Here is a 20,609-nt window from a genome sequence, read left to right on the forward strand (position 1 = left end):
TAGAGGTTTGCGACTGGTCCCCAGCAGTCGCTTTAGGAGTTGATCAGCCAGCCCAGTTGGCTCGAGAATTTTGTGTTGTGATTCGCTGCCTTCCCTACTTTTGAATGTCCCTCCCCTCATTTGCATGCACAGATCAAAGGATGGTCGGCAGAGAGGTAAGTGAATCGAGCTGGAGGGGAATTTGGTCGCTAAGGAGTCGCAAACCGATCGGCACACGAATGGTTTGCTTTGTGAATCTAGCCCTTGGTCCACTAACCATCTGGTCAACCACATTTCAAGAACCCACCAGAATCTGTTGCATTTTGTGTACCTCAATTTGGGGTTATACCTATGCCATTTAGATGTTCTAGTTATGAATGGATATACTTATCTTTTTGTCATCTACAAATATAGCATAATTATTTTCAGGACTGATACATTCAATAATATACCTGGAGACTGACATGCTACATTTTATTGTCTCAGTAAAATACAGCTGCCTTTATAGTAATTTGCACTTTATCTCCAGCTAAGCATTTTAACAACCAAATGCATGTTCTGTCCTACAAATGTATATTCATATACTTTTTACAAAAAGCTTTTGTGAGGTACTGTACTAAACACACTGGCAAAAGTCGAATAGAGAATATTGCTGCTATTTTTACAGGTTTTCTTTTGTAACTTTCTGAAAGAATTTGAATTAGTAGTCCTGATTCAGTCTGAATTCCTGCTGTGTTCCAGCTATTAGCCTGTCTCTCTGAAATAACTTGTTCCTTGGGGATTCTGCATGTTTTTCTGGTTATAGATCTGTCATGCTGACAGACCGTAGTTATTGGCTTCTGTTCAATCATTTTCACTCATTTAAAGATAGTCTACATTAGGCTATATGAATAGTTGGGTCTGCTCAGAGATAAACACTCTGTTCTGTGCGCTAGTTATGCTGAAGACCTGAATTTGATTCCCAAGTCAGATCTTCTGCTGGCCAGACCAGAGCTGGGGTTGCTATAGAGGCTATTTTCACAGCCCTTGAGGGAAGGAAATCTTAGCTTTCACTCATTGGTGACACTTATTACCCAAGTTTATGGTTCATGTTAGCTGGTTTCTAGAAGGAGCTGTGGTTTCTAGCCCCTAACAGGAACTGACTGTGCTGAGTTACAAAGAGGTATGAAAACAGGAGGGGTTTAGTCTAGTACTGAAGTTATCAATCCTTTTCTTGGGACACACCTAGCCAGTCATGTTTTCAGGATATCCATAATGAATATGCATGAGATAGATTTGCATACAATGGTGGTGGTACATTCAAATTTATCTCATGCATATTCATTAAGGATATTCTGAAAAGCTGACTGGCTAGGTGTGTCCTGAGGCCTAGATTGAGAACTACTGGTTTAGTGGATGCTGTAGAAGGGCAGACTGGAAGGGTCATTTGGCCTTTATCTGCTGTCAAGTTTCTATGCTGGAAGCCCAGAGGCTCAGAAGAATCTGCTGGACCAAAATAAAACTGGTATGCAGTGAAAGCAGTTTTCCATGCTCCTTAGTTCATCCTGAATGTCAGTACTGATCTGAGGATAGGGTGAGTATAGCATGTTATGTAACTCAGTGTTCCTTCTGTGCCTCAAGTACAGGTGCACAAGTATGGAGTCATCTGCATACAGGAGATGTGTCTAGCTGACTCCTGGAGAAGCCACTGCAGGCGTGGGGGGAGAGGTGGAGGAGGTGGTTGGAGAATAAGTGTAGCCTGTGCTATAGTGCAGACCCACCACTAGAAGGAACAGAAAAAGAAAGAAGGTAGATGTTACTGAATCTGGGGAGAGAGAAAAAGGAGTGTATTGGACAGGGCAAGACACAAAGAGGTTGGAGGGGGTGGAGAGAGAAGAATGCTAGGCAAATGAGTGTGGAGAAAGAGGATAATACTGGGTGAAAAGAAGAGGAAGCAGTGAATGCAGCCATTGCTAAAGAAGGAAGTGTTGTGCCAGTGGCTGCGGGTAGGAGGAGGGAGGCTTTGGGAAGCAGGGCATTTGTTATTCAGATTGCACCATGGGATCTATTCTAGGATTCGGTGCAGCTTCCTCATTGATTCCTTATCAACTCTCTTGTTCTCTTACTTCTTCTAATGCCAATTTATTGGTAATCCCTACTATTTCCAAACTGATTTGATTCCTCTCACAGTATGGCTTTAATGGGGGAGGTTTCAACGTGGACTACCATTAAGATGAGTTGTTATACTACAAGTCACGCTAGGGTCCTGTTTTATGCAATGAGACCCTGTGCCAAAATAGCACAACTTGTGGTAAAATAACAGTAGCCCACGTTCATAATTTCCGCTTCTTCATTCCTTGGCTCCCTCTATACGGGATTCATTGCTATTGGGAAGCAGCCTTTCATAAGTTTATGGTAGCTGTACAGTCTTGGCTATTTGTTCAGGCTTTCTTCTCAAATCCTTCCTGACCACTGTGTTGTGATGCTTACCTGGACTTCATATTCTGTCTCCTGCCTTCTAACAGGTGTACTTGGGTTATTATTAACTTCAGAAAAGAAATAAAAGCTACACTCTTCAAGAAATTCCTGAAACAGCCCTAACTTCAAACTTACCATCCTTTCTCCCCCCCCCCCTCTTCCCGCCACACAGAAACTACATAACCTACTCTTTACCTCTCTAGAAAGGACAAATGCTCTTCCATTTTAATCCAACGTTTTTCATCTCTTTTTGTAATCTGCCTTGAACTGCAAGGTAATGGTGGAATAGAAATCTCTAATGTAATGTAATTATGTTCTAATACTTCCCTACTCCTTGGGTAAATATTTGTCTTGTTGTAAGGTCATGTGTCGTTTCTAGTTCATCCAAATGTTATTAATGCTCCACTAAAAAACCACAAATAAATGTACAAACTGCAATTCAAAACATTTGTGTCTTGTGATTAACAATAATAAACATAAACTCATTGCATATTACATAACCAAAGTGTACAAGTTAAAATAAAATCATTAAATACAAAAAATCCCAACAGTGAAATATACCAAATCAGGTAATCTTTTATAACCAATCAAATCCCAATTGAAAGCTTGGCAGAATAAAAGGTCTTTGATTTTTTACTGAACAACTAGGGTCCTTTTATTAAATCAGTTAAGCACTGTGGGTCAAATTATAAAAACAGTGGCTATATTTAGGTGGCCTTAAGCACCCTAACAGCGCCTACGTTAAGTAATAAATGCCATTTAAAATGGCAAAAATGGCACTGTTAGAGCACCTACAAGCACCTAAATAATACATGCTGGAATTGTATCGAACGCTACAAAGGGCGTGACTAATGCCAGAAGTAGCATTAGGCAGCCTTAAACACCTACATAGGCGCGATTCATGGCATCGAAAGGCGCCAGAAATGTAAGTCTGGAAAACCCTGGCCTACATTTCTGGCACCTATCTTATGCGGCGGTGTGATTGAATATAGGGCGCCATTGCATGATTGACATATTGATCGGTGGCCGCTTTTTAGGCAGCTGCCCATGTCGACACCCTATAGAGAATCTGGGCCTTAACACCCAGTTTATGCCACGTTAACCGCTAGCTAGCAGAGAGCTGCACTAAGGGGCTTTGTAGTATTTTGCAGTTACATCGTAAACTGGATGTTAATCTTTTTTTACGTGTGTTGGGCAAGGCATGGGTAGAGAGTGGGTGCGGAGAGTGTTTTGCAGGTAATGTAATGTAATGTAATGTAATTTATTTCTTATATACCGCTACATCCGTTAGGTTCTAAGCAGTTTGAAGAAAATATACATTAAGATTATAAATGAGAAGTAAGAAGGTACTTAAAAAATTCCCTTACTATCCCGAAGGCTCACAATCTAACTAAAGTACCTGGAAATTAATAAAGAAGAGAAAATAAAGATGGTTGAAAAAAGAAAAATTCTATGTGAATTTATAGGATGGAAATTAAACTGACAGTGAAGAACTGTATGAAAAATACATATGGAATGCAGTTAGAGAGGGTAGGTTACAATCTATTTATGGTATTTGTTTAATTGGAAGGTGTTAAGGTGGGTAATTTGGGGGAAGGTTATCTGAAGGTAGGTGAATCTTCTGGAGGTAAAGAGAAGAGGCTGAACATGGAAGTCGATAGATAAGTTACAAGTACGTAGGGAATGACCATTTGCAATGGTTTCACTCACAAACCTGCCTTCAGTCTTTCCTAATTCTCTTTAGCAAGTTGCATTCCCTCTTTATAACAAGACAATCCCAGCAGTGGCGTAGTGAGGGCGAGTGGTCCGTCCCCCCCCTCCCGCTGCGCACCCCCCCCTGCCTTCCCCGTACCTCTCCAATCTCCCCGGCACGAGCAGCACCACGAACCCGCACTTACCGTGTGCTCATTGCCTAACACAGAATTAACACAGGACCACTTAACTCCAAAATAGTGGGCGCTAAATACTTCCATGTTAACTGGGAGTAAGTACTGAACATTAATCAGAATGTTAAACACGTGACTTGAAATAAAAAGTAGTGGGATCGCACTCAATCGCTGCCAGGTTAAACTTGCAGCTCCTGTGCTAGAAAACTCCACATTAAACCATAGTAATTGGGAAAAAAAATCTCCCATATTCCTGCTCAAACTGCTAAAGCTATTCTGCATGCTGTTCTTAGATTCTCTAATTTGTAAGTTTTCAATTTGTATTTCACATTTCTTATCTTTTTATTACTTTTTAATTCTTTAATTATTTTAGGGCTGCATTTCAATTAAAATTTGTAATTGCAATTAAAGATACGTTATTTATTTATTTCTTTTAGGGTTAAGTAACTTGTCCAGAGTCACAGGAGCTGCAGTGGTAGTGGGGGAAGCATTCCTTTCTTGCGATTAAACTTTTAATCAAAATGCAGCCCTAATATAAATATTGGCCTTTTTTTGTGACGATATCTGTCCTTCTTTAAGGGGTCTTTTTACAAAGCTGCAGTAAGCACTAATGCATGTTTACCATAGCAAAAATGTCTTACAGGATACACTGAGGCATCCTTTGGCAGTTTTGGGAAGTATGCCCGCTACCCATATGTTAAAAAAATAAAATTTATTTTCTTTTCTGGGGGCAGGGTCTGGGAGCAGAGAACGGCGTGTTCTGTGCTGATTAGTTAGCACATGGACATTGCTGAATGCTAATTGATAAATGCAGGTTTAGCATGAGTCTCTACCACCTACAAAATAGATGTCAGTAGGGGCTCACACACTAATGGGAAAATGAGCACATGGCTAATAATACAAAAAAAAAAAAAAGTGGAATATCTGCCATTTTACCCCAGCAGTAAAAATGACCTTAGTATATGGGGAATGACCCAAGCAAGGTCACTTTTTATCACTGTTTGTTAAAAGAGCCCCTAAGTTTGGAAAAATGCATTCAAGTGTTTTAGAAGATCTGTACAAGAAATGATTTTTTTTTTTTAAATCCAAATGCATGTCTTGCGACATAAAACTTGTGCAGTTCAATTTCCAAACTCCGTGGTCAGCTTGTTCTTTAAAGTACCAGTCATGGCTTTTAAATTATTTCTATATATTCAGTGTTGTTATCCACAGAAGCAGTGGTGCTGAATAAACATATTCAGCAGTGATCGCTGCTAGCTTTATGGCTAGTGACCATATTTAACTGCTTTCTGGATAGCTCTGTGGTTTAGGACTGTCATTTTGTTGGCCTATCAGCATTGCTATGCTGAAGGTGCCAGACTGGGCAAGAGCAACTAACCTTTTCCTATCGTGTGTTCCGGATGATGGGACATTCCAAAAAATGTTGTTGCCATCGTATGTCCCATGGCATGGGACATACAGTACATCTTCTATCATTTGTCCCATCTATTGGGCCATTGTGCTTACAATAGCTGTAAATGATAACGGTGAATAATACAAAACTTTGCTAAAATAATTACAATTGGAACCAGCGTACGTAAAATTTATTACGATAGGAAAAGGCTAAGCATTGCTCCGGCCCGAAGACTTCCTGAACCACCAATTATTCAAAATCCTTTAGTGCTACAGCACCATGTTGGGGTGGGCAGGGCCTCAGCTAGGAGATCTTGAGAAGGGGAGGCTTGTATGCCTTTGGGTAGGGGGCAGTAAGCCAGGGGAACTCTGCCGGTTAGAAGCATTGGGCCATAGCTGAATCTAGTAATAAATCAAAGTGCAATAAAAAGTGATCTTTTACCACAAATTGATAACTTCCTTCCTAAATATTGCTATCCATATAATTATCGAAAAAACCCATGCTCTACACCCTTGTCAAACAGGATTTCGCTCATCCCATTCTACAGAACTATCTCTATTAGGTCTAATTTCCTCAATACAATATTTTCATGATCATCAAAAATCCGTGGTTCTTATTTCTTTAGATTTAGCAGCTGCTTTTGACACCATCGATCACTCACTACTGATCAACAGACTTAAAGAATGCGGTATTTCAGGATCAGCTCTCTTATGGTTTATATCCTTCTTTAATGAACGTTCCAATATAGTACATATAAACAAATTCTTCCGCACCCACAACTCACTCCTATGGTGTCCCTCAAGGTTCTATTCTATCCCCTCTTCTATTTAATATTTTCCTATCTCCCCTTCTCACATTGGCTCAATCCATCGGATTTACTATTTTTGCTTACGCCGATGACATACAACTTCTTCACCCAATCAATACTTCAAACACTTCAGACATCAAAGACATTAATAACAAACTAAACATAATATATGACTGGTTGTATACAAACAAGCTTTCCCTCAATCTGGACAAATCTAGAAGTCTGCTACTTCCTATCAAATCCACTGAATTTTTACTGGACGACATCTCTATTAAATCTACACCGATCCAAATGGACACAAAGATAAAACTTCTAGGGGTAATCATTGATAAAGACCTTACCTTTCATGATCACATAAGTTCAGTGGTTAAAATTTGTTTTTATAAATTACGCATCATCCGATCCCTTTCCTCCATACTTGAAACTAATTCAATTACTATCCTGATACATTCATTAGTAATTTCTCATCTTGATTACTGTAACTCTCTCTTAAATGGCCTTCCCCAAAAAGAAATTCGTCGACTACAACTAATACAAAATACAGCAATAAAACTTATCCATAAATTAGGCAGATTCGACCACGTTACCCCTCTTCTAAAAGAAGCACACTGGCTCCCTATTTCTCACCGCATCACCTTTAAAATTATCTTACTATCTTTCAAAATAAAGCTTTCTCATTTGCCCTTATTCCTTGACAAACTTCTCATTCCCTACTGCTCTTCACGCACTCTAAGATCAACTGATCAAAAACTTCTATTTATCCCCACTATCAAAGACTTTTACAATACACGTAAAGTAAATTTCGCAGTAACTGCCCCTACCCTCTGGAATTCCCTGCCACAGCAACTCCGCGACGAATCACGACTGGACAAATTTAAAACAGACTTAAAAACGTTTTTATTTCGCGATGCCTTCTCATTCAATTAGAGCCATCTTCTCTAATTACCAAAAACAAAAAAAAAAAAAAAAAAAACTTTTAATAACCGCTTTCTTTAAAGCGCCCCTCTCCATCATGTGTTATCCTCACCCTGCTATCTCCAATTTCTTCTCAAATATGTAACTTTACCCCCCCTTTTTTCCTTTTACCCTCACTATCTAGTTCGTCTTGTGATGTTATATGTAGATACACAATGCCTCTTTTTTTTTTATAGTTTTGTATAACTTCTCTTTCTTTTAAACAAATTGTTAACCAGCCAGATATTAACTTGATGGTTGGTATATCAAAAGTAATAAAACTTGAAACTTGAATTATCCAGAGCCTTGATTTCACACCAGTGCTAAAGGGGGTATGTAAAAATATTCAGTGCACTGTTCAGATAAAAGGCAAATCTATATCTAATCTAATCTTCTATTTGTGCGTCACTCATACCTAGGCAGGCTTAAGGCAACTTAAAGAGAGGAGGGAGGGGCGAGGAAGGGGGTGGGACAGGAGAGAGGGGGGAAGAGGATAGGTAAGAGGGGGAAAGAGGAAGTAGGAGAAAAGTGGAAATTAGGAGAACAGGAGAGGATACAGGAGAGTAAGGGCTCCTTTTACAAAGGCACGCTAGGGCCTTCCGCACTTTAAATTTCCGAGCGCCCTAGCCACTACCGCTTCCTTTTTAGGAGGCGGTAGATTTTCAGCTACCACGCGCTAAAGTGCGCAGTAATTTTGTGCGTGCGCTAAAAACCCTAGCGCACCTTCGTAAAAGGAGCCCTAAGTGTCAAATAGATGAGTTTTCAGTTTCCTCCGGAAAAAGGTGTGGCTAGGTTCTGTTCTGGTCTTTTCAGTAAAGTCATTCCAAGTTTTTACTCCTAGAAAGGTAAGCATGGAGTGGAATCTGGGTGCTGACATTTGTGCATCCCTTTGCAAATGTAAATGCATGGTAATATAGCACTGAGGTGTGTAAGCACCTAAGCACTATTCTTATCGACATTGTATATCTGGATTTTCAGGCGGCATTTGACAAGTTTCCGCATGAACGACTACTTCGGAAAATTGCGAGCCATGGAATCGAGGGTGAAATACTCGTGTGGATTATAAACTGGTTGGAGCATAGGAAACAGAGTGGGGGTAAATGGACAATACTCTGACTGGAAGAGCGTCACCAATGGGGTGCCACAGGGCTCAGTGCTTGGACCTGTGCTCTTCATCATCTTTATAAATGATCTGGACATAGGTACGACGAGCGAGGTGATTAAATTTGCAGATGATACGAAGTTATTCAGAGTAGTGAAGACGCAGGGGGATTGCGAAGATCTCCTATGTGACATAATCAGGCTCAAGGAATGGGCATCGACATGGCAGATGAGGTTCAACGTGGATAAGTGTAAAGTGATGCATGTCGGTAACAAAAATCTCATGCATGAATACAGGATGTCTGGGGCGGTACTTAGAGAGACCTCCCAGGAAAGGGACTTGGGAGTTCTGATCAATAAGTCGATGAAGCCATCCACACAATGTGTGGCAGCGGCAAAAAGGGCGAATAGAATGCTAGGAATGAAAAAGAAGGGGATCACGAACAGATTGGAGAAGGTTATCATGCCGCTGTACAGGGCCATGGTGCACCCTCACCTGGAGTCCTGCGTCCAGCACTGGTCGCCGTACATGAAGAAGGACACGGTTTTACTTGAAAGGGTCCAGAGAAGAGTGACTAAGATGGTTAAGGGGTTGGAGGATCTGCCTTACAGCGAAAGATTAGAGAAATTGGGCCTCTTCTCCCTCGAACAGAGGAGTTTGAGAGGGGACATGATCGAAACATTCAAGGTACTGAAGGGGATAGATTTAGTAGATTAGGACAGGTTGTTCACCCTCTCCAAGGTGGGGAGAACGAGAGGGCACTTCTAAAGTTGAAAGGGGATAGATTCCGTATGAACGTAAAGAAGTTCTTCTTCACCAAGTAGAAAACTGGAACGCTCTTCCGGAGTCTGTCATAGGGGAAAACATCCTCCAGGGATTCAAGACAAAATTAGACAAGTTCCTGCTGAACCAGAACGTACGCAAGTAGTGCTAGTCTCAGTTAGGGCGCTGGTCTTTGACCAGAGGGCCGCCGTGTGAGTGGACTGCTGGGCATGATGGACCACTGGCTTGACCCAGCAGTGGCAATTCTTATGTTCTTATGCAAGTGCTATAGCATGGACCTGTAAGGGGTCATGCACATGGGAGGCATGCCCAGGTCCCATCCATGCATCTCACAAGTCCAAGCATACCTCACAGAATCCTGAAGGTTACATGGGCCTTTGCTTCATACATGTGCCCACATTTGCACAAAGTCTATGGCTGGTGTTACTGTGGGTATGAAGAACAAAGCAAAAAATCCAACGAGAACTGCAGTGAAAAGGAGGAACCAAACAAAAAACAAAGAAACTGCAGGCAAAATGTATAAGATGCAGGCTATGTTTATTATATCAAGTATCAATGCGGTTAAATATTACCACCCTTTAAACAAACCTAAGGACCCGACACGTCTATGTTTCGGTAAACATGCCTTCCTTAGGGGCCCATGGTTGTTAAGGTTTGACTTAGACCGCAAATATAAAAATGAAAATGATGGTAAACATAAGCCTGTAAAACCTATAAAAGGAGAGCACGCCGACAAGTTCAGAAAAAAACTTCCACCGGTTTGCTTGGTTTATTTCTTGATTAAATTGTTGGATGGGAGGGGAGTGATATTTTTCTTATGCATTGTTATTGATGGAATTTAAGTGCTTACGTTGATTATTAATGTCTGTACAATTCTTGGCACTTTGTATTAGTTTTGAAAATTAATAAAGATTTAAAAAAAAAAAAGAATAATTTTCAGTATTTCCAGAAGAGATGCACATGTTCCTAGTGGATGATGTAGGAGAGTCTATGTTGTATTGTTATTATTTATTTTGTATATTGGTATGTAAATTGCCTAGATTTTAGGCAAGATATATATATTTTTCAAATTAAAAAAAAAAAGGTGGAGGGTTTTGTTATCTGAAGACTCTTAAAGATGAGATGCTCAAGGGCCTTTCTGTCACAGATGGACTAATAACTTTAACACCCTCTGCTAACGTCAATGACACCCACCCACACTCAGACCACTAGAGATATAAATGGAGAAATGAATCTGCGGTTAGAGGCAGGGGAGCCAGTAGCACTAGGTTTGTCTGGTCAGAAACATCCCTTTAGTAAATTCTGTTTAGGATATGTGGTATTTTGCAACAAATTGAAAAGTATTCTAGATGATGCCTGTGTGTGAGAACAGCTTAGAACAAACAAAGCAAAAAACTGCAGACCTTGTACACGATGCAGGCAGGCTTTATTATGACAAGTAAATTTTAGGTTAAAAACCTTTTACCAGGTGAGGGACCCAACACGGTCCGTGTTTCGGACTAACCTTCGTCAGGGGTCCCGATAGGTGACATGCTGAAAAAACCGCCCGGGCGGTTTTTTCAGCATGTCACCTATCGGGACCCCTGACGAAGGTTAGTCCGAAACACGGACCGTGTTGGGTCCCTCACCTGGTAAAAGGTTTTTAACCTAAAATTTACTTGTCATAATAAAGCCTGCCTGCATCGTGTACAAGGTCTGCAGTTTTTTGCTTTGTTTGTTCTGGATTGTTTTTCACTGCAGACAGTTGAACCTTGTTTTCCTCCTTGGATTTGGTTTTTTGTGAGAACAGCTTTACATTCTGCCTTGTGTTCTGTTCTTGAATTAAGTTCTTTTTCTGTACTTCATTACGAGATCTACTGGTTTATCTCCAGAAGGTTAGCTGCTGCAGGTTCTTCTCTTTCTTTTTTTTATTGCTAATGTTTGAAGCATGAAACAAATCACCCCGTAAGAAGACAGTGATAACTTTTTCCCTAGCACCTGATCTTATCTGTTGCACGCATTATAATCTCAAATATTATTCAATGCATCCAACTTTTGCCCTGACGAGAGACGGCTGCGTGGTGTTGTAGAATGTAGGTGAGTTATTGCCTGTGATTGTCTGCCCGTTTTCTCCAGGTGGAGCTTTCTGTGATTGGTGTGGGCTTCAGCTCCTGCCTGTGCGAACGTGTTTCTCGTTCTCTCTCTTCTGCCTCTCCCATCCCTGCAGGATGTGCAGAGCACTGCTTCTGACTTTTTGTGCCACCCTGGCTCTGCTGGAGGAAGTGCACGCAGGACCCATAGGAGCCGAGGAGAAGTGGAAGCCCCTGAACAACCCCAGGAACAGAGATCTGGTGAGTAATGCTAAATTGTTTCTTATCATTCTCATATTGTTCGGATTCTGAATGCTTGATTGTTTTATCGAGCGTCTTTACTTTAATAACGTGATTCATCAAACAACGTGGCTGCTTAAGAAACTGTTTACTTTTCCATCTTGGAAAAAATGGTTTCTGATAGGGCATAAAGCATCTCTGTTCTTGAGATGGAATGATTTCTCTTCTAAATTTCAGTTTAGTAAAAGTATCTATCAATTTGCCCATGCAAGGTTTATTTGAACAAAGGCAGATGCGGGTGCTCTTGTGCTGTGTGAGACAGGAATCCTCAAACTGAGAACTCTACAGTACATCCAAAAATCTAAAGGCTATAAAAATGCATTGCAAATATCCAAATACTGCAGAGTCATCGAAAATGAAGCCAACTAGAAAGATTTAACTAGTTAAACATTTATTCATTTTAAAGCCAAAAATAAGTGCAATATATTTTACAGACATTTTACACTTTAACAACGCTTAAATTCTATCAAATTATATTTATGACAAATACATATATCATCCCCCCCTTTATACATATCCAACAATTGCACGCTAATTAAAAGCATCTCCCCACCCATCCTGGATGTGCATGATCAAAGGGCAAAATCAACAATCACTCCTTACAGAATTCTGTCAATGGCTCCCAAACATCCATAAATTTCTTATAATGTCCCTGGTCATGAGGAAGGCTGGTAACTTTCCTATTTCTTTCCACATGAATATAGGTTATGTGAGTTTAAAATACATTCTGTGGAAGAGGTATAGCTGAAGTCATGAGGATTTTTCTTATTATTGTAATGTGTATTTATATAAATTAGAATGCTGAATTCCACATTTCTGTATATTGATGAGGGAGGGGGGGGGTTAAATCTGGTTTGATGCAATATTTAAGTTCATCTTATACTCCTGCCAAACATTACATTGGGTGACTCCACAAAACATTTAACTCTAAAAATCTGTCTTCTCTTTTCTTTGAATTGTCCCAAATTCTCCCATAAGGCAAGATGGCCAGTTGTACTGCTGCAGGATTCACATTAGACACATCGAAACATTTCAGAGCCATCTAGAGCAGAACCTCCCAATCTGTTGGTCAGAACCTAAATGGGATCATAAAATCCATTCTTGGGGATCACAATCTGAGTAGGCTTTCTATAGCTGCATCATTATATTGCACTTCCAGGGAGTCACTTTTATTTAGCATGAACATAGGGTCATAGTCACAAAAAGATCAAAAGTATTGATCAGAAGGATTTAACTCAACATTCAGGGTAGAAGAGAATATATGAACATAAGCATTGCCTCTGCCGGGTCAGACCAGGGGTCCATCATGCCCAGCAGTCTGCTCCCGCGGTGGCCCCCAAGGTCCATGACCTGTAAGTGATCCTTTACCTACACCTTTTATTCCCTAATCATTTAATATCCTGTATAGTAACCCTCTATCTAAACCCTTCAATTCCCTTCTCCTTCAGGAAATCATCCAGTCCCTCTTTGAAACTCAATATCCTATTACCTCTTCTGGAAGCGCATTCCAGGTGTCTACCACCCTCTGAGTGAAGAACTTCCTAGCATTTGTTCTGAATCTGTCTCCTTTCAATTTTTCTGAATGCCTTCTTGTTTTTGTTGTCCCCGCTAGTCTGAAGAATCTGTCCCTCTCCACCTTCTCTATGCCTTTCATGATCTTATAAGTCTCTATCATGTCCTCTATAAGTCTCCGCTTTTCCAGGGAAAAGAGCCCCAGCTTCTCTAGCCTTTCAGCTTATGAAAGGTTTTCCATGCCTTTTATCATCCTTGTTGCTCTTCTCTGGACCCTCTCGAGTATCGCCATATCCTTCTTAAGGTACGGCGACCAGTATTGGTCGCAGTACTCCAGATGCGGGCGCACCATCGCCCGATACAGTGGCAGGATAACTTCCTTCGTTCTGGTCGTGAAACCTTTTTGATAATGCCCAACATTCTGTTCGCCTTCTTTGAGGCCACTATGCATTGTGCCGCCGGCTTCTTTGTTATATCCACCAATACCCCCAAGTCCTTTTCTAGGTTGCCTTCCCCCAGTACCATCTCTCCCATCGTATAGCTATACATCGGGCTCCCTTTCCCTATGTGCAAGACTTTACATTTCTCTACATTGAAGCTCATCTGCCATTTTTAACGTTATCACGCTCTCCTCATCCTACTTCAATTTTAGAAAACTGGTAAAAACAAGTTTGTTCAATCGATTTGTAAACTAAGAATCTATACAGTTCTGCTTATTCAACCAGTAACCCTAAGAATTATATAGCTTTCCAATTCTTTCATTATGTAAGATTGTATTGTTGACTTTGATTGTAACCTCTTCGTTGATTGTCCAGCGCTTCTTGCTGTAAACCGCCTCAAACTTCTATGACTTTGGTGGTATATAAGAATAAAATTATTATTATTATTATTTTTTGCCCACTCACTCAGTTTGTTCAGGTCTCTTTGTAGAGAAGTATTCTATGGACATTGTCTCCTATCAAATTATCCCCCCCCCTCAGGAATGCAGATCACTGTACTGAAGTCCATTTATGTCTTTGGTTGGGAGTCTAAATTTGTATATTATACTATAAATTTCTATTAGGTTCAGCTATACCTCTTCTCTTCTTCTCCACCCCCAAGCTGTTTTCCTGGTTTCAATACTTAAGGGAAAACTTTGAGTTGTAGCATTGCCTGAGAAATGTGCTGTTGTGGTTCTGAAATCTGCCATCTTTCTATCTAACTACTACATTGATGTATTTGAACAATTTTAAGGAGGTCTCCTTTTTATTTCCCCATCCCCAGTAGTGCCTTCCACCCCTATTCTCAGACAGCATGCCAGGGTTAGCTGACCATGGCATCAATGACTTTCTACTCAGAATACATAAAGAAAATACAAAGCACTCCAGTAATTGAATTTAAAATGACCAGATACTTTGGAAGTGACAAGAAAGGAATCAAAAGATCTTGGATTTCTCACTCAGTATGGGCCACACAAATTCTAACGCCTTTCATCTTCTGATCACATGTTTCTTTCTTTCCCCCTTCAGATTGTTACCATTTTTATGATTCACTTATATTTATTCTGGTTTTGTCTTCTTTCTCTCATTCTGTTTTGACCTGAGGAAGTGAGCGTTAGCTTCCAAAGGCCAGTCAAGAAATAGATGAAGTTAGTCCAATGAAAAGTATCACCTTATATATTTTCCACCAATATTTAAACACTGCAATGTTGAATTTAAACGCCGACTGTGGGGTTTAAATGTATACCTATATATTCAGTGCTACAACTTACCTGGATGTAGGCACTGAGGGGCAAATTCTATAAACAGAATCCTGATTGTAGGTGGTGGTAGGTTTCCTACCGCTGTCTAACCAGCGAATCGGGATACATATTAAAAAAAAAAAAAAAAAAATCCCGATGCAGGCTGCCTACATTGTACATAAGCCTAAGAAGGTGCATAGGGCCACCTAAGCACATCCAAGGCTAGGTGCGGGCGTGGTTTCACCTAGAAGTGGCCTTAGATGAGCTTAGTTGTCCCTAGGGAGATGTGGCCGCTGAACTGATTGCAGCAAGGGAATCTCCCTGCCGCAATCAGTTTAGCAGCCATGGCAGGGACCCATCCCCCCTGCCTAGTCCCTCCTACCGGAACTCCGAAGCCACCTTCCCCATCCCCAAATATCCACAGCAGGAGGAGTGCCCAGTTCCCCCTGCTGCCAACCCCCAAGACATCCCCCAGCCACCATATATTCCCTCGGAGGCCAATCTTTTTTTGCTCAATGTTCATGTTTGGCTCTACTATCCCAAAGGCATATCTAAGAAACTAGAGCTGATGAGGTCTATCCGATGCAATTTTCTGAATCGGCACCCCAAATAACCCCAGGAACAGGTAAAAAAAATAACCCAAGGCACCAAGAAAACATTGGTTTTTGTTGGCTTGTGTTATATATGTTAACCTGCAACCCGTTCTGAGCTCATTGGGGAGAACAGGATATAAAACACACAAACAAACAAATAAATAAACAATAATTATCCAGGCAAGTTAGGACAGCCCTGGCACATGGCACTAACCTGTCTACCCCAACACTATGCATATGTAGTGGCGTAGAAAGGGAGTGCATTGCTGACAGTCTGCCTTGGGTTCGGCCTTTCTAAGGGCACGGCCCCCCTCCTCTCTGACTCCCCGCTCCTCTCTTTACCGTGCACGCACCCACCCTTGCCTTCCCCCGTACCTTTCTTACTTCCCCGGCATGAGGTTGCTGCCCACATCAGCATCGGCGCTCTCTCTGATGTAATCTCCGGGATCCGCATCTAGGGAGTTTATTTATTTATTTTAAAAATGTATATACCGTTTAAACCTAAACGGTTTACATATTGTTACATACATAATTCAGTAAGCCAAATAAAATCAAACAAATATTAACATGTAACCATCAGAAAATCACGTAAAGTGCCAATCCAAAGAATAATTGCAAAGATCAGTTCCTAGAAAAATGCATTAACAAATAGCTGCGTTTTTAATAGTTTTCTGAAATTACCCTTGTCATAACATTTTCGTAATTGATTGACAAGTGAATTCCACAGTTTGACTCCCACACAGCAAAAGACCATTTTACAGGTCTCAGCATATTTTGGATTAGCATTTGCTTTTAATAACGCTAAATTCTCAGAACGCAGAGACCTAGATGGTGATGTCAAAGAGCGAGCAGACACCGCCAGAGAAGTTGAAAAGGTACAGGGATGGTTATCTTATGGCCAAGTTTCTCATTAACTTCACTCCCTGGATTCCAACATCTTAAATGAAGATATGGTGGATATTATGGTCTGGGAAACTTTGACACTATCTAGACAACCCAGGACCAGCCTTTCTTTTCACCAAGTTAGTTTGGGCAGTTTTAGTGTGCCATGGGACTAGGATGATGTGGCGGTTGTGTAGAACCAAGATCTTGCCACTTCAGAACAGATAACTGGTGACGATTTGCGTCTTCTCATGAAACGTCTCCCGTGATTGACTCGTTCTATTGTTTTGTAAGAATAACATTAAAAATTTTTATTACGGCTCTACATTTCCCCTTATAAGGCATACATGGCAGGATTTGCTTCTCATGTATGTTGCCCGAAGCACCAGTCTATGCCAGCTGGTTTGTTCCATATGTTCTGGTCCTATGACCGAGTGCAAACCTTTTAGTCCTTTGTCTGTCTCTATCTGCAGACGATATTATGGCACAGAATTCAGGCAGGGACTGTCTAGGGGTCATTCTCAATTGTTACAAAAAGTTTCCCTGTTGGCTAGAAAATGTATTCTTTTACTGTGGAGACAGGCTGAAGTACCTACTGTTACCATGTGGAGAAATTAGTGTTTATTTTGTTAAAATATGAATATTTGGATATTAACCATGGCGGTCCTGGGCGTTGGAGGAGATTTCAGGCTATTTGGGCGCCTGTTTGGGACAGCTTATCTCTTAGAGCCCGAAGTGCTCTCCTGGACTTTTGACACTGGAGTGCTGGGGGTAGGGGGTGGGTTGGGAGAGAGAAGGGGGCAGTTGCAGTCTGTTTTTGAGTCCTTATGGTCTATGCGAAGAACCACATGATAGACTTTCTTATCACTTGTTTTTCCACTTGGGCTATGTTTACGAATGTTGTGTTTTTTTTGTATTGAGCAACTTCTAAATAAAAAATATTTTTTTTAACAAAAAGGTACCGGGAGGGGGGGGGGGGCAGGGAAGAGGGCAGGTGAGAGGGGCACCACCACCTCAGGTGCCGCTCACCCTTACTATGCCACTGTGCACATGGAGCCAAGGCAATCAGCCATGATTTTCAGCGGCATTATAATGCCACTGAAAATCACTGGCTGAGCTCAGTGAGTACTTGTTATCAAGGTAGCAGATACTGCTACCTCAATAACTTGCTTTAAATATTGAGCTGTTTGTTGTTGGGTTTTTTGTTTTGTTTTTTGAGAGGCTCATCCATGGCACTGCTCAAGAGCCAGCAACAAATTTGACTTCCCCCTCCTTCCTACAACTTTCATGAAATGGCCATAGCCAATGCACTAACAACTATAGAATCCCAGAGCCACTAATCCAGCCCTATGTTAAGTCATTTAGCGGGAATTCATATATTCCTATAGGCATCTTTAGCAGTTAGTGTGCACTAATGTGATTGCACATGCTAACGTGTTTAGTGCCCTTTGACGAGTTCCCTCCTTAATTTTCAGTGGGTTATACTTTTCTATGTTAATGCTTGTTTGTTTATTTATTAAATTTTCTATGCCATTCTTCCAGGGGAGTTCAGAATGATTTACATGAATTAGTTCAGGTACTCAAGCATTTTTCCTGTCTGTCCCAGTGGGCTCACAATCTATCTAATGTACCTGGAGCAATGGGGGATTAAGTGATTTGCCCAGGGTCACAAGGAGCAGCATGGGTTTGAGCCCACAACCTCAGGGTGCTGAGGCTGTATCTTTAACCATTGTGCCACACTCTCCCTGTTTTTTGGTTTACAATGCTCACATAGAAAATTATGCTCAGTACTTTATGTGTTCTGTGGTGTGAAAAGTAAAAACTTTCTTTTCTCCTTTTGCAGTTTTTCAAAACTCTGCAGGCTTATTTTTCAGGAAGGGGGCTTGATGCTGGAAGGCTCACTAACGCTGTCTCTCTGGATAACATGAGGCCCCTGCCCATCTCTTTCTATTCAGATCCTATTGCGTCTGCGTTTGCAGATTATGAAGGACAGAAGAACTCCATTTCAAATGACATCAAAGGCTGAAGGAAGCCTGTGTAGCGAGCCAGAGTAAATGCTGAGAATCCCTTCCTCTTTGTGTAGCCATCGTCATGTGCACTTCTGCCTTGGGTGCCTCAAGTCTGTGTTCAGCTGGCACACAGTGACCTGAAGTTTTCTGCTCCCTGAAGGAAAATTGAGGTTGACTTGTACACATCCACCTTCTTAAGGCACTTTCAAACCACAACCCTACCAGTTCTACCTGCTTTTGAGAGTTGGAAGGTGCCCAACTTGTGATTTGCTGTGAGTGCGCACTCAGAAAGACATTTCAAGCAGCTATATCAGCAACATCTTCCTGAACTGTCATTTCAAACAAAGCAAAATAAAGTAGCCCTTAATTTTCTGTGGGAATTAATTTTAATTATTCCAGTTTTGCGTGGTTAGCTCCAATTGAGCAGTGTATCCTCTACAAACAATAGGATTGTCCCTTTTCCATAGGCATAGAATGGGATGTCTTTTTTGTTTTCAACCAGGTTCTCTGTTCTTTAGGTTTGCTCTTATTAGGGCTGATGTTAGACATGTTGGGGCCCAGAGCTTGCCAGCAGACATAAAGGACAACTCTATAACTTGATGCCTATTGTTGGACGGCAAGGGTGTGCTTAAGAAACTTTACGACAACCTTCTGGGGACACAGGCAGCTAAAATCGACTCTGACATCTCAAAACTTCTGACCAAAACAAGACATAAAAGAGTTCCGTAAAGAAATAAAAACACTACTGTTCAAAAAATATCTCCCATCACTCTAACTACCACCCAATGAGTCCCCAATCAACGCCTTTGGAAACACCCACCTATAGTATCTCTTTGTCTGTGATCCAGAATGTACTGTAACTCTTTTACACTACACCCGATTTAACTTGATTCAGTTGACACGTATTATCTTCTGTTATATGTATTATCTTCTGTGAAATTGAAGTATCATAATCCTTTACTGTTCCTGTACTTACCCTTATCCTGAAATGTAATTCTACTGGAACTGCCCAGATAATTTCTATATTGTAATCCGCCTAGAACCGCAAGGCACAAGCGGAATAGAAATCCGTAATGTAATGTAATATGGTAGAATAATAGCACTTCTACGGATCGGCGGTGCCAGTAATTGGTTGTTATGTGTGTGATATGCACTATTCTATAATGTACACATCAGAGTTACTGTGCATTTAACTGTGAGGAGGTATATATGTGCATGGTGCATGGGCAGGTGCTGTGTGCAACTTATTAAATACTGCATGGGTCACCAACTTGCTCCAGCTACTGCCTTAAGTGGATGTGCCAATGCAGTTCTGAGCTAGTATTCTACAACGACTTGGGCCTTCTCTGAAGCTATTTGAATTGGTGCCACTTGTGCCCTTTTGCAGCACCTACATCTTGGCAGCAAGCTATAGAATTGCCCTATGTGCCTTCTTCAGCTTAGGACAGACCTGGAGCCCCTGGAGCATGGGAGTCCATGGCAATTGCCCTGTTTACACCTCATAATGCTGGCCTTGATTTTTACTTTTGTTGTTATTTCAAATAGTGGCATCCACAAATTACCAGTGGAGAGTTTGCTCTTGTAGGGGTAAGGGGGTGTAAGGGAGGGAAAGGGTTTTAAACACTTATTGGAGTTTTGAGGGTTGTTTCTATTTGTCAATAAGTGGGGGGAGGGGGGTTTGGGTTTTCGAATTTAGTTGTGGACGCTGTCTACCCCAATGGAACACTCGAAGCTTTGTATGACTTTGTTTATTGCATTGTAGAATGTGGCTGTTGCTTCTCTTTGTGTTCTTCATACACCAGGTTTTTTTTTCACTACACAAGTGTTCTACACTGTTCATTGGGGCCCATAAGAATCCAGGGCCCTGTTATGGTTATGTGTGCTCCCTTCTCTTATAGCTGGGAGTGGGGATGAGAGTGTTCTGCCAATTATTTAGTTTGAAAACTGATGATACTCCTTTGCTACTTGGTCAGTTAAAATTATGTTTTCTGTTATTTTATATTGTATGGTTGACCATATTTTTTTATTGTATATTTTTACATCTCATCTATAAAAACGTTTCCACATAAAATATTGTTTCACATCTTTCTCTGTGATTATTGTCCTCTGTTGTCAGCTGTTAACCAGAGAGATCTGCTCATCCCTGCAAAATTAATTTTCGT

General features: G+C 41.0%; 1 protein-coding gene across 2 annotated transcripts; it reads left to right on the forward strand.

Moving 5' to 3' along the window:
• Positions 1-4,332: 4,332 nt before the first annotated feature.
• Positions 4,333-19,072, forward strand: C5H2orf66 (chromosome 5 C2orf66 homolog). Of its 2 annotated transcripts, none has more exons than XM_033947257.1 (3): positions 4,333-4,627; positions 11,569-11,692; positions 18,282-19,072. In XM_033947257.1, exons 2-3 carry the CDS (start codon positions 11,570-11,572, stop codon positions 18,462-18,464), a joined length of 306 nt encoding a protein of 101 aa, XP_033803148.1. In that variant the 5' UTR covers positions 4,333-4,627; position 11,569; the 3' UTR covers positions 18,465-19,072. The 2 variants fall into 2 exon arrangements, with proteins under 2 accessions (XP_033803148.1, XP_033803149.1); XM_033947258.1 differs by lacking the exon at positions 4,333-4,627 and adding an exon at positions 11,325-11,438.
• The last annotated feature ends 1,537 nt before the right edge of the window (positions 19,073-20,609 follow it).

This window comes from Geotrypetes seraphini, chromosome 5, assembly GCF_902459505.1.
Source record: "Geotrypetes seraphini chromosome 5, aGeoSer1.1, whole genome shotgun sequence".
Lineage (NCBI taxonomy): Eukaryota > Metazoa > Chordata > Amphibia > Gymnophiona > Dermophiidae > Geotrypetes > Geotrypetes seraphini.

What these genes read in the sequence shown, in the direction of transcription:
- C5H2orf66 (XM_033947257.1), top strand. Translation starts at nt 11,570, where the DNA reads ATGTGCAGAGCACTGCTTCTGACTTTTTGTGCCACCCTGGCTCTGCTG. An exon ending in ACCCCAGGAACAGAGATCTG is followed by an intron (nt 11,693 to 18,281) that starts GTGAGTAATGCT and finishes CTCCTTTTGCAG; the next exon opens with TTTTTCAAAACTCTGCAGGC.